The sequence below is a fragment of the Halichoeres trimaculatus genome, unplaced genomic scaffold, assembly GCF_033239565.1.
Source record: "Halichoeres trimaculatus isolate MK-OKI-2021-1 unplaced genomic scaffold, fHalTri1.1 fHalTri1_scaffold_22, whole genome shotgun sequence".
NCBI classification, from domain to species: Eukaryota; Metazoa; Chordata; class Actinopteri; order Labriformes; family Labridae; genus Halichoeres; species Halichoeres trimaculatus.
The window spans coordinates 10,620,604-10,634,131 of NW_027437200.1; the positions used below are offsets into that span (position 1 = coordinate 10,620,604).

A 13,528-nucleotide genomic window follows, 5' to 3' on the forward strand; every position below is an offset into this window, starting at 1 on the left:
TGTTAAAAGCATTAAAAATAGAGCACGAGAGCAACTCAAGAAGAAGTTAATTCATTACCATGCACAGCTCTTCGAGTCTACGGTAAAGTTTTGCAGGAAAAAAGGTGCAAGTCAGCTTTGTTTATCGTCTAACATTATCAGATTATGAGAAATGTTTCCTTATGTGTGATCTTCTTCCCCCCTAATGTACATTCCTGTGCCTCTCTCCACTCAGCTACTGTCTGCATTCACCACTTGTTCTCTGATAAGGCACTGAAGTACCACCTTAAAGTGTACCCTTGTTACAAATAAAGACATACATAAAACACACAATAAAGTCATAATTCATGAAGGTACACAATCTAGCGATCAAATATAAACTGAAATTGAAGTTTTGTAATTGAGTTTCAAAAATCCTCAGAAAGATTAAATTCTTTAACACATAGGCTCCCTGAAAAATGACAACACAGGGTAAAACTGAGAAAAAAAGTTTTTATCCCCCCCTGTGTTTCAGTGGAATCTAATATATTAAAGTTTTATTTAATTTACACTATCTTTAATGCTTTGGGAGAAGTGCCCCTAACCTTTAACCTTTAACTCTAATTCAAACCAATATTTCAGATTTTGGTGAAGTGTTCCCCTTCTCTCCCTCTCCTCCATCAACAAGTGTCTCGCGCACCGCCGGGGTCTTTTCTCTTGCTAATGCACGCGCACGGCCCGTCGCTCCGCATCCTGTGATTGGACGCGGCAGCGTGCACGCGAGCAGCAGAAGTTTGTGAGAGGGAAGCTCTGAGCTCAGACAGAGACTGAAGTCTGACAACAAGTGTCTGAGCGGAGACCCGGGACAGAGACTCTCAGTGATGACTGCTGCTCCCACACGATAACTTTTCCTCTTTCTCTCTTTCACACACTCTCTCTCACACACACACGACGATCCCCAGTCTGCTCTCAGCGGGCGTGTCGCGTGCGTAATTAGCTGATTTGGATCACCCGGTTGAACCTGTAGGGGAACCTGGCCACTCGTCGCCAGGTGGACGGCGACAAAAAGGAGCTTCAACTCTTCTGGAAGTCCTCTGACACCATGTACAGCATGATGGAGCACGAGCTGAAGCCCACCGGCCAGCCCCCCACACACCAGACCTCCCAGGGCCTGTCCCCTGTCACCGGCAATATCACCGGCGGCATGGGCAGCAACGGCAACTCTCACCCTGGCTCCAAGACGGCGTGCCCGCCCGGGGGAGACCCCATGGACAAGGTGAAGCGGCCCATGAACGCCTTCATGGTTTGGTCCCGGGGCCAGAGGCGCAAGATGGCGCAAGAAAACCCCAAAATGCACAACTCCGAGATCAGTAAGAGGCTCGGAGCGGAGTGGAAGCTGCTCACGGACGCGGAGAAGAGGCCGTTCATCGATGAGGCTAAGCGGCTGCGCGCCGTGCACATGAAAGAGTACCCAGACTACAAGTACAAGCCGCGCCGTAAGACCAAGCCGCTCTTGAAGAAGGACGCACAGGTGGGGAAGTACCCGCTGTCCGCCGGCAACCTGCTGGCGGCCGCGGCGCAGGGACAGGGAGGCAGCCCCAGGATGGAGAGCTACGGCTGGGGTCCCACCGGAGGGTACGCTGGCATGCAGGGGGAGGCGCTGGGCTACACGCAGCAGCTGCACCGGTACGACCTGTCCGCCCTGCAGTATCCCCCCGCCATGACCGCAGCACAGACCTACATGAACGGAGCCAACTCCTACAGGTGAGCGGACATAAAGTAGTGCCAAAGTTACAGGACAAGTGTGATGTTTTTGAAGAGGGTTTCTGGTGTTGAATAGAGAACAGGGGGGTGAACTTATTTTAAACCTGTAAAATAAAAAGTTCCGCCTTGTTGAAAAGCCAACATAAGGGAGTCCACAATGTCTTAGAGAAACTTTTTAAGTGTTAAGCAAGATAAGACAAAGTTTAACCTGAAACAAGTTGAAATAACCATCTGAAAAACTGTTCTTAAAATGTTCTAAAAAAGTAAGAACTAATATTATGAAGCCTAGAAATTACTGTTTATAATAAAGATAAAACACGATTTATAGTTCAGTCTCTCTGTTTATATCAAAACCCTAAAACCTCAATTCAAACCATCACAGTGAGCGTTAGCTATGTGTCTAAATCTGTTTGATTCTTGCGTCTTATCCTCTAATTTTTTCAGGCCTCACAGAAAGCCTCTCCTCAGGCCTCTGCAGGCCCTAATGCTCTTTTTTTATTTCTCATTCAGTAACTCAACGATTCATCTGAATGCACAACATCACCTCCTTCTCTTCGCCTAAAGACCTTTTACGAATAGCATAACTTCTGAATAAAGAAAATCTGATTTAAATGGATTTATCCTTAAGTGACAGAGTGAAAGCTGACAGAAATAAAACATTAAATACAAAAATGTTAATTTAGATGAAGATTAAGTGAATGGTCCTCATATTCACACAGTGACTTAAATCAGTGACACGTTTCTAAGGTTGAGTAGAATAATTAGACTTTCTATGAAAAAATAATCAAAAAAAGAACCACTGTCTACTTTATGCGTGGTAACGAAAGAACTTTGTTCATGACTTTCGTGCTTTAAATGTCTGCCGATAAAAACACAAGGTGACACATTTTAAACCAACACTTGGCTGAAAAACACAACATGCTCCAAGGAAAAACACACATCACAGCTGCATTGAAGTAGAACACCAAGTTATTAAATTAGTGAAGATAATATGATTTATTTCCCCTTAAAATGGATGTAGAAACTTTATGTTCACACAGAGGAGCTGTGAAAAGCTACGACTGGCATCCTGCAGCTCAGTTTGCTTCAGGAAGTGAGATTTTAATTTCAGATTTTCTGTATTTTTAGTCTGTTTTTTGTATTTAAAGATTATTTTAAATCATATTAAAGAAAGCTACAGGAAAACCATAATTTATTGATCCAACTCAGAGCTCCTGTTGAGTTTAATTTGTGGTTTTTTTCTCTGAGTTTCTGATGACCGTTTCTCCTTCACTCACTTTTTTTCAGTTTGTCTTAAATCCTCTTTAGACTCATACAGTCGTAAACTAAAGTCAACCTGGAGTAAACAAAGATGTAAACCTGATGATATGTATCCTGTTTGAATTTGGTTAGTGATAGTTTTTGTGGTTTACGTTGGTCAAAGTGTGTGAACTGCTCCTGAGAAGCTCCTCTCTCAGCCTCCTGGTGCTCTCTGATTGGTCAGCTCTCCTCACTCTGCTTCCTGCTTGTTATGCGTGCGGCGCTCCGCTCTGCTCGGGTCCAGTCAGGAATGTTGATCAGTGTGACTCGACGGCAGCAGGACGGCTCTGTGTGTGGTCCTGTTACCCACAATCCCTAGCTCCTGCTAAACCATTGTCCCCACCAACACTTGTGGGTCTTTGCCCCCCCTCCCCTTCCTCCTCTTCATCCTCTTCCTCACTGTGATAGATGTTTGAGTGCTCACAAATGATGGTGAGGTGGTTTCTCTCTCTTCAGTGGTATTATTTCAGTAGTCTTTGGTTTTCTTTAGTTTCACTCAGTTTCTCTCTCATGTGTCAGTTACTCGTCTCTGAGTCATGTTGGACAAACCTGTTGAAGCCTGTCCTCTCCCACACTGACCGCGCTCACACAACAATCCTACAAGTTTAGAATAAAGGAGGAAACCAACTCTTAAATATGTGACTGACTAATTGAGCCCAGTCCAAAATGTGTGTAGAAGTAATGTCTTCAAGGAGCTTTTATTTTCCATTTTCAGCAAAGAAATACCTGAACTTTTCTATCATAATCAGAAAAAGAGAAGCACACTCTTAAAAAAAACTTTTTGGTGTAAAAAAAAAGGCACTGGAATATTTGATCACCATCAAAGTAGCTGAAATGGTTTCACAGATCTAAAGTCATTTGTTCAACCCCAAACTGCTGTGAGGGGAATGAAGGGATTAGTAGTTGAGTCACATAGAAATAAAGTGGTGAGAGCGAGCACTGCTAATGAAACCAAATCAGTGAAACAGAAAACAAGGCACTATTATTTATCTGTCTGATTAGAGTTTGTCTCCGTCCTCTGATCCAGTTTTGTACAGAGAAATAAACGTGGATGAAAGACTCAATCTTAATTTTAAATTCTGATAAAGAAGTCAAGATATTTGCCCGGTCTCCAAGCTTTTAATCATTTTGTCCGTGGAGGACAGCAGTGAAGACACTTTCAAGACATGAGGTTTTTTTTGTCTTTCTGAATTTTAAATATCCTTAAAATGTCATTTTTAAGACCTGAACCAGCAGCTCTGAGGGGATTGAAGAAGAGTTAAAATGAGAAAATAGAACTACTTCAGTTTATTTTAAAGATATACAAACATTAAAGTCAGAAATCTGGAGAGAAAACAGAAAATTAATTATTAAAAACTAACTTTTTTTAACATTAGGAACAGTTTATGTAAATACTAAAATAATACTGACACCTTAGTCTAACAATCATCTTCTCATATGATGAAGTAAGAATAGTTTCCTGTGTGAGATTGACTGCAAATCTAAAAGTTTAACCTTCAGGATCTTCAGAGAAAATCAAACCTAACAGAGTGAGGATGACAGAGATGAAGAGTTGAATGTTTAGCTGGAGTTAATCTCTTTAGATTACCACGAGTTTGTTTGAAGGACCACAGATTTGTAAACCTGATTCTTGGTGATCTGTGTCAGCACGCAGCACCAACTCTAAAAAGTTTTAACAAGTATAAAAGTGTAAAGTATTAGGGATCAATGAAGTTGTTATCTTATCTTAACTCCAGATCCTGCATCTGTCTCAACACGCGGCGGCTCATTGTTATTTTAAAGCTTGATTAAAGCTGGACGTCTGGTTTACACAGAAGTTACACTGAAATTACATTCAGAGCTTAACTGAAGCTTAACCTGTGGATCACCTGCTGTCCACGCATCACACCTTAGCTAACAGATAAAATGATAACAGAGGCAGTGATGGTGCATTCATGTTCTGTTTACTGTTGGTAAATGGATCACACTACTTTTAATTTTCATGTAGAGTTTTGAAGGTTTAAAACTCTGAGAGGTTGGTGTTGGAGTAACTTTGACATTAATAAATATCTTCTGTGTCTGGCTGTGAGCAAAGAGAAGGTTCAAGATCCAAGTCGTTTTAAACATTCTTAATGTTAAAATCCTTACAGCTTAGAGAGGGTGCAACTCAGCATGTGATCTTTGTGTATCAATCTTTTTTAAAACTGCAGAAAATTGATGATTGGGTGTCAAAGTAGGCGATCAAGTCACAGAAAAAAATAAAAAAGTTTACTATTTTTTCAGGCTTTCCATAAGTTTGCATTCTGATGCATTCAGAGATAAGGCGTGAAGATGATCTCTGAGTGCCCAAAGAGCAAGCAGTGCTGGACAAAAACATCACATATGAATGTGTTGAATAAGTTAATTTGTTGAATATTTGAGCAAACTATTCAAAGAAACGGAGAGAGCTGCATGTCTGCAATAGAGAGTGCAGGACAGACATCTGAAACTACCCACAGCTCTTCAACCATATGTTAAAGTCTCAGTCTGATCAGAGCTCAGGTCGTCGTCAGCTTCCTGATCAATCTGTTCTGTTTTTATCAATGTTTTTAACTTCTTACTGACTGTGACTCTTCTTCTCTCCCCTCAGCCCGATGTCGTACAGCAGCAGCCCCCAGCAGCCCAGCCCCGTCATGCCCATGGTGAAGGCAGAACCAGTCTCCCACTCGCCTCCAACCGGGGCCCCCAACCACCATCGGGGGCCCCTGCAGGGAGACCTGAGGGACATGATCAGCATGTACATCCCTGGAGCAGGGGGGGAGGCTGGGGATCCCTCTGCTGCTCAGAGAGGCTACACCAGTGTGCAGCAGCATTACCTCACCGGGACCGTTCCCCTCACACACATCTAAGACTCTAACAGGAGGGGGGCGGAGCCTGAGGAGCTCAAACGCACAGCTGGACGGATGGAAGGCGGAGCTTAATTTGAGGGGGAAGAGACAAGACGTGCAAGAGTCTCATAGGTCCAGATGTTTCTCTGAAGAGACGACTAAATGTTTTTAAAAGCTGTTTATGGCGCCACATGCCCCCCCAAACACCCTCACTTACAGAGCTGAGGCTCCGCCCCCTCCGGCCTCCTGCAGACTTCTCTCCACGGAGGACGGCAGTGAAGACACGTCTGTTTATTCTGTACATATTAGTCTCTGTTTCTTTGTTTTACTGTTAGAGCTTCTGTCAGACGGGCTCACTCCTCCTCAAACACACTCCTGACCCGCTCTGAGCCAAGCAGAGCCGGCCTGACCCGGCAGTCTGGATGATGGATCAGTCTCTGAGACCGGGGAGGGACGGCACACATTGAATTGAGCGTCACGTGCCTTGGCCTTGGCGTCGTGCTCACCTGCTGGATGGAACACCTGTTGGACAATCAGCCACATCCACAGGACGCTGAGCGGGGGAGCGAGCACATGGCCCTTTTTATCTCTTCTTTAGTCTAGATTTAAACCTTTTGTTGTAAATGTTTTTAGGATTTTAATATGAAATGCTACATTTCAGATGAGTTGTTAAACTCCAAACAGCAGATCCAGAAAGTCTTCCACACGGTGAACACGTCTGTTGGTGATGAATGTCTCTAAACCTCCATCTTGTTTTAGACTTTTCTCGTTAACTCTACTGGAGGAGGGAAATAACGTCATTCTGTAGAGTTCATCCTGTTTTTCTCAGACCGACACATCTGCTGTTAGTCTGCTTATTAGTGCTGCTATGGACCTACAAGAACTGAATAATGTACAACATCAGACAGACTCTGAGGGGCAGGGCTGCCGATTTCAAACCTGGGTCTCATTTCAGACGTTTCTGCTCCTGAACGGCTCAGTTTGGTGATGGAGTCTCTCTTCATCCTGCAGCAGGTCACGGGCTGTAACGTCTGTAACAAACATCCACTTAAGTTCTGGTTCTGTCCCTAACAGATGCAGATTTAGTGGATGTGTTTGACAACGTAACAGAGAGGATCCTGCAGAAAGAGAGCTTTTTGTTACTGCAGACAGAAATGTTTCAGCGCTCTTTTCAGAGCCACCAATCCCCCATGATTAAAACCATGACTTTATGTTGTGACAGTGATGTTTGAGACTTCACAGCCTGTTTACTGCTGCAGGATCAACCTGTTTTTTGTACTTTCCTTATTCTGTCTGTGAAATGTATGAAATCTGTCCTGGGTTTGAAAACACCTGACCTTCCTCTAACTTTGAAGCATTTTACTAACCAAACATGCACTGGATGCGGTCTTATTTTTGAAAGGGATTTTTTTTTTTTTATCAAAGTAATGTGTGAATGTTTACATTTGAGGACTAAACTTTTATACTAAGACTTTTGTATCTCTATTTTTAGGATGAATTCTTGTCTGTAAATGCTGCCATGTACTAGAGTGACTGTCTGAGGCTTCAGTGTAAATAATGTACACATTTTAGGCTCTTATACTAAGAGTCTCTGAGTCCCTTTTTTGATTAAAAAAGTCTTTGTTATGGAGTTCATGACAACATTAATAAAAAGTACAAATCCTTTTTCAGTACTGGAGATGTGATGGAGCATGATTCAAAGGTTTATTCCACTTAAGATGGGTTTCTGCATGGTTATTTACACACATATTTATGTAATATTTAGGGTAACTATCAGAGCTTTTTTATTCCTTAGTTCACAACTGAAGTACCCTCATGTTTAAAGACTTCTAAAGTTTTTTGGGCAAAACAAAGTCCAGACTCTCTTCCTTCAGATGGTTAAGTGGGAATTTTTCCTCTTCTGAGACCATGAGCTGAATACCTTTGGATTTTGGATGACACAAGAGTCAAAATTTCAGACATTTCTCTAGTTTTTTTTTAAAAAAAGGATCAATTTATGGAGGTAAAATCGAAAAATATAACTTTCAGCCCTCAATTAGATGAGTTTTTTTGCAGGCCTGTGAAATTGAGTTGGCACTCTGTGTAAGTGCTTATATGGACTAATCTAGAGCTTTGGTTGACTTTAGCCTGATCCTGGTTTAATGCTAGGCAGTTCAGGTTTTTGGACTAAAGTGTAAAGACATTCATATTCGTATACCACAAAAAACTCATGCTACATGCTAGAGTTTTATATCATCAGATCAAATGCTGCAAAAATAAAAAAAAGAAAAGAAAATTTCCTGATAACAGGCTGCAACAAGTGACAGTCAGGATGGAGTCACACTCTTCAAGTTTCATTCATAACACAATAAAGAAACAGGAAGTACTGAAGAGGTATATGGAGAGATCTGTGCATAGAAGGAAAACAAATTTAAAATGTTTCACTTTGAACCAGGAGACAGGTCCATGTTTTCGCTACTGAGTTCATGAAATCCTACAGGGATTCTGCAGACATGCTGTGTCAGTGTACAGCTTACCTTCACAGTTGGACTGAAAAAATATCATTTTGATACTTCCACAAGTGTCATAATTCACAAAAAATGCAGGGAATCATTAATAACCTGGAAAAAGACATGCAAACATGGGAAGACCTGACAGGCTGAGTGTCACAGACATTCACTTTAACTAATGCAACATGAGAAAATGTTGGAATGTTCCTTTAATGATCTGCACTTATCTCTGACAGTTTTGGGTCATTTTATCAGAATTATTCTCAGAGCTTTAATAATTTAGTGCTCGTTAAATAAATCTATTCCTCCTCCTGTCCTCAGCTGATTAAAATTAACCTCCTATAATCAGCTGATGACATCATCCAGCATAGAGCCAGTCTGACGTGCCGTCATCACGCCGACCTCTCGTCACCTTCACGCCGTCCTCGCGACCCTGAGCACGGCCTGCTCACACGGAGCATAGCGCGTCATCACCAGGGGAGGCTGGGGGAGTCTTTAGAGTCTGGAATGATTTAAAGCTCGATTATTTACTTTCTTATCTCTCCCCTCTTTAAAAATTCACTTTCTCCTCTCCCCCCTTCCCCCTCCCTTTCACTCCCCCGCCTCCCCCCTCGTCTCCCCGCACAGAAAGCGGGTGGATGGCCGCTTGTAATTGGCCGTGTCGGAGGCGCATTGTGCGCTTCTTTTCAGGCCGCAGGTGCATATAGTAAAGCCGGAGTCTCCGCTCCTCCCCCGGGCCGCTTTGTTCCCTCTCCCCACTTCCCCCTCCCCCCTGCCGGGCAGAAAATTAGGGCTGCTTTCTGGGGGCTTCGTCCCCGGGCTTAACCCTTTCACCGACCGCAGGCTTTCTCATGGAAATGTGAGAGAAGCCCGCACCGGCTAATCGGTCACTGAGAGGAGGGGGAGACAGGGGGGAGACAGGGAGGGAAGAGGACAGATGCATGGAGAGGGAAACAGGAGCTCGTCAGGATAACTTTAATTTCATTTCATTTACTTCATTAGAGTCTGTGTGAGCAGAGGTTTACTGAGACTAAAGCCAGAGCCCATTGACTACCCTCCTCAGGACCTTCTCCTCATCCAGGACTACCTGCAGCCTGAAGAAAGTTCCTGCTCAGATTTTCACATCACAAAGCAGAGAATGGAAATGAGAGGTGGGCAGGAAATAACAAAAAGAGAGAAAGTGAATGAATGCATGAATAAAACATGATAAATTAATGCTGCTCTCCTGACCACTTTGCTCACACATCACAAAGTTTCATCCAGTTTATCAAACCTATGCACCAGGCAACCCCTCTGTCTTCCTCTTCCTCAGGTGAATTCAACCTCCGGGATGCTTCAGGGATAATTCAGAAACCTCCAAAGACTGGAACAAGTTTTCTGATAACACAGAGACTCAGTACAACCTGAAACAAAAACAGAGAAATGTAAACCAGGAGTACAAACAGAAGTTGAAAAGTTTCACTACAGGAGTCAAAGCATCAATTAAACGTGCCAACAGTTTTGTCTTTAGGTTCAAATGCTCATGCATGTGACACACACTCTGCAAAAATATTAATTATTTTATTATAAAGATTTTTAAATCTTTACAGAAAATTGAAGTTTGCATGTTAAAATCTGCAGGATTGCTAATCTGCTCCTCTGAAAGTTTGATGAGACTCTCATTTCTATCTACTCTGTGTTTTTTGTCCTTGTGTCCTCTGAAGACCCAAGCTTTTGGTTTGCACTTTTTAATTCACCTTACAATTAAGTATTAAGAAGGACCCATTAAGTATAACAACTAAACTTTGTCGTTGTACAGGAAGTTTGATTATTTGTGTAATGAGTTCTCTATTAGTGTTTTATTGTTAGTGTTATTTAACCCATATACGTTTTTTTTTATCTTTCACTAAAATAGGTCAAAGTTTTAAAAAATGAATCATGGGTCTGGGAGGCAGAAATGTAAAGCCCACTTATGTGGACAGGGGGTCGTGAGAGGGTATTGTTGCTCACAGTTTTGCAACATTATTAAGTTTATCAATTAAACCTTTGGACGAAGGTCTCCTCCTCCTCCTCCTCCTCCTCCTTCTCAAGGATGTCCTGGAGAGTCTCTGGTGGTGTGGAGAAAGTTTCTGCTCACCGATTTCCACATGACAAAGAGATCAGTGAAACAGGCGACATTCAGCAGAAGCAGAAGGGCTGAGCATCTCGAAGTTTCACATTAAAGTTCAACTCAAGTCTGCATGAGTGAATGCGTGAATTAAACATGACAAATCATGCATTTTCTTTAAGCTCTTAGATTAATTTAAAAACAAAAGAATTCAATCCAACTGTGATTTGTGACATAAATATTAAGATTTCTGCTAATGCTGTTTTTATTATCAGTCATTTCTCCGAGCGATCAAACCTCCAGAGGGAACTTTCAAAGATCCTGGAGATTTATTTTTCACATTTTTAAAACTCTTTTGAGGATTTAAAAACTCTGAGAGACTCTTAGACAAGACTACATTTCGTTAAAGTCATGGGAATTGGGTGGAAAATTTGGCAGATTCTTAAAAAGCTAAAAAATGTATCAGTAAGTCATGATAAATGTTTTATTTCAGATCACAAATAATGTTGAAACATTATTATTTAAGATGTATTACTTTGAATACTTTGTTTGAAATAATTTGCAAATGTGATGTTTTATTCTTTCTTTGGACTTGTTGATGTAGTTTTCATTTTTAAATGGTCTGAATGTGTTTTACTTTTTTCCTGTTGTCCATCAGATTTACTACAGAGAGGTGACATTTTACATCTTTTAGTAGTGTTGAGATTATTTTGTGAGCTGCGCAGTTCTGTTTTAGCCTCTTGAGTGTCTGTCAAGTGTTTTCTAGATAAAGTTTTTCTAAAACAGATAAGAATAAAGTTGTAAAAAGGGACAAAAGTAAAAAGATGAACCTGTCTGATGCTGGAAAAGTAGGATAAGTTTAACTTCTGTCTGAGTTTCTGGCAGAGAACCAAACGAAGCATCTCTGGATGGCAGCAGAAGTTGGAGCATGTATGTGTGGGTTGTTTTGGCTGCGGTCCGAGGACGGGGGAGGAGGGGTGGGGGGTGGGGGGTAAAGGGGGAGGAGAAGGAAAGGAGGAGGAGGAGGGGAGGGGGTGTCAATGAAAGGATTTTCTGGTCCAATACATCCTGTCACTTAGCAACGAGCAGTGAGGCTTCAACAAGTGGTTTCCATGGAGGAGAGGAGTGACTTAGAGTCTGCACAAAGAGCCGAGTGTGTGTGTGTGTGTGTGTGTGTGTGTGTGTGTGTGTGTGTGTGTGTGTGTGTGTGTGTGTGTGTGTGTGTGTGTGTGTGTGTGTGTGTGTGTGTGTGTGTCAGGTGCTGCTTGTATTTCAGAGTGAATATTAATTTGGTGACACTCAGTAAAAATCAGAGCAGCCTCAGAGTTTCTCTCTCTGTGGGTCAGACTCTCATTCAGACGCTGCTGTTGTTTCTTTTCTTCAATGAACATTCCTACAAGGAAGAGGAGGAATCAGGAATGAAATCAGCACAAAGACAGAAATGAGTTCAGCAGATCCTCAAACACATTCAGAGAAACCCTGCACATTTCAAACTTTGAGACATGGACCACACTCTAATCTGTGAACACACACACACAGAAAACCTCCATATAAACACACACCTCTTCTTTCTTTCTTTTCTTCCTAAGATTTTAAATCAATAAAATCAATGAGTGTTCAGAGAGGAGCTGAAAGATGAGCATTACCCTCCCTAAAGTGATGATGAGGAGGACAGAAATAAAGACTAATTCTGGCAGAGGCCCAGACTCCTTGTGCCAGAGCTAGCATTTCTTTACCTTATTGCTGAGTTAACAGTTATATTAATTTAAAAAGGTGAGTTTCACAAGAAAAAGACTTGAATCAAATGTAGGTATGCTCTTTGTGATGTCACAGATTGGTCTCTGAAGAGGTGTCATAAGGCTCAAAGGTAGGGAACACCTTTGAACATCTGAAACTCTGAGTCAACCTCACTTTGGATCAACCTGCAGGTATGGACAGGTGAGGAGGTGGAGCTCAGGCTGACGGCACCACACCCACCTGTCAATCAAATTATGTAACCTCAATCCTCAGATGTAAAATTAACTTTTATCATTATTATAGTGGTTTAAAGCTAAGGATTAGAGTCCTATTTCTGCTGTAAAGTTAAATATTTTGCACAGGACTCTGTGAGAACAGTGAGAGGATGAAAGACACCTGGGTCATAATAAAAGGGACATAAAACTATGTGCAGACAAAAACTGCTCCAAATCTATTTGAATAATAATGATTTCTTACATGAAGATTGATCTTTATCATAACTGATAGATTGATTATATACTGTAGTTTTATTCTGAACATGAAATCTGTTTCTGTTAATTATAATTTTAACTACCTCTGATTATATACTCTCCATATTGAGTCCCGGGGATCTATTTTGGTCATAATCTTGACTCCAATCCAACGATTTCATCAACTGCTCAAAGTGAAATCCATCAGCTAATTTCACTGGTTTACAGTCAAACGGGTTTAACTGAAGTTGATTCAGAACTCATTTAATAACTCTCAGCCTCAGACAGTGCTGGTGTGTCAGTGTACAGTGTGACCATGTTAACTCTTGAGTGTCAGTCCAGAATCACTGATTCCCCCTTTTTGACTGAGATGGTGCCAGTGCTAGCTCTAGGCCAGTGCCTGACTTAGCACTGGTCTTTTGTGTTTTTAATGACAAAGCACTGGCTCCAAAACTGGTGCTTAGCAAACACCAACTCATTGCTGGGCCAGTTAAGTATGTAGTGACATACTGACATTTAACAGTGATTTAATGATGTGGCTCCAACTTGGCTCTTTGATGATGGAAAACCAAACCAGTTCTTAGAAAAAAACTTAATTTGAACCAAAGCACTAGCACCAGACAAGCACCTGGTTCCTTTGATGGGAAACAGGTCGATCATCTGCAGGTCTTCAGTTAGCACAGTCACTCTTTACTCTAAAAACACTTTTTGCTCTCCAAGACACTGGTTGTTCCAACAGGATCACGAACATGATCCAGTCATAACTCAGTAGAAATTTGGTCCCAGGTCCAGCACTTATCCTAACAACCGACCACGGAACAACTGGACATTTTTATTTATTTTATCTATTTTATCCAGCTAACATTTTGATTTCAGAGT

General features: G+C 41.7%; 1 protein-coding gene across 1 annotated transcript; it reads left to right on the forward strand.

The window, feature by feature from the left end:
• Nucleotides 1-686: 686 nt before the first annotated feature.
• sox19b (SRY-box transcription factor 19b) lies at nt 687-7,540 on the forward strand. Its single transcript, XM_074662028.1, has 2 exons — nt 687-1,722; nt 5,630-7,540. The coding sequence occupies exons 1-2, from the start codon at nt 1,061-1,063 to the stop codon at nt 5,886-5,888; spliced, it is 921 nt and encodes a 306-aa protein (XP_074518129.1). The 5' UTR covers nt 687-1,060; the 3' UTR covers nt 5,889-7,540.
• Nucleotides 7,541-13,528: the final 5,988 nt, after the last annotated feature.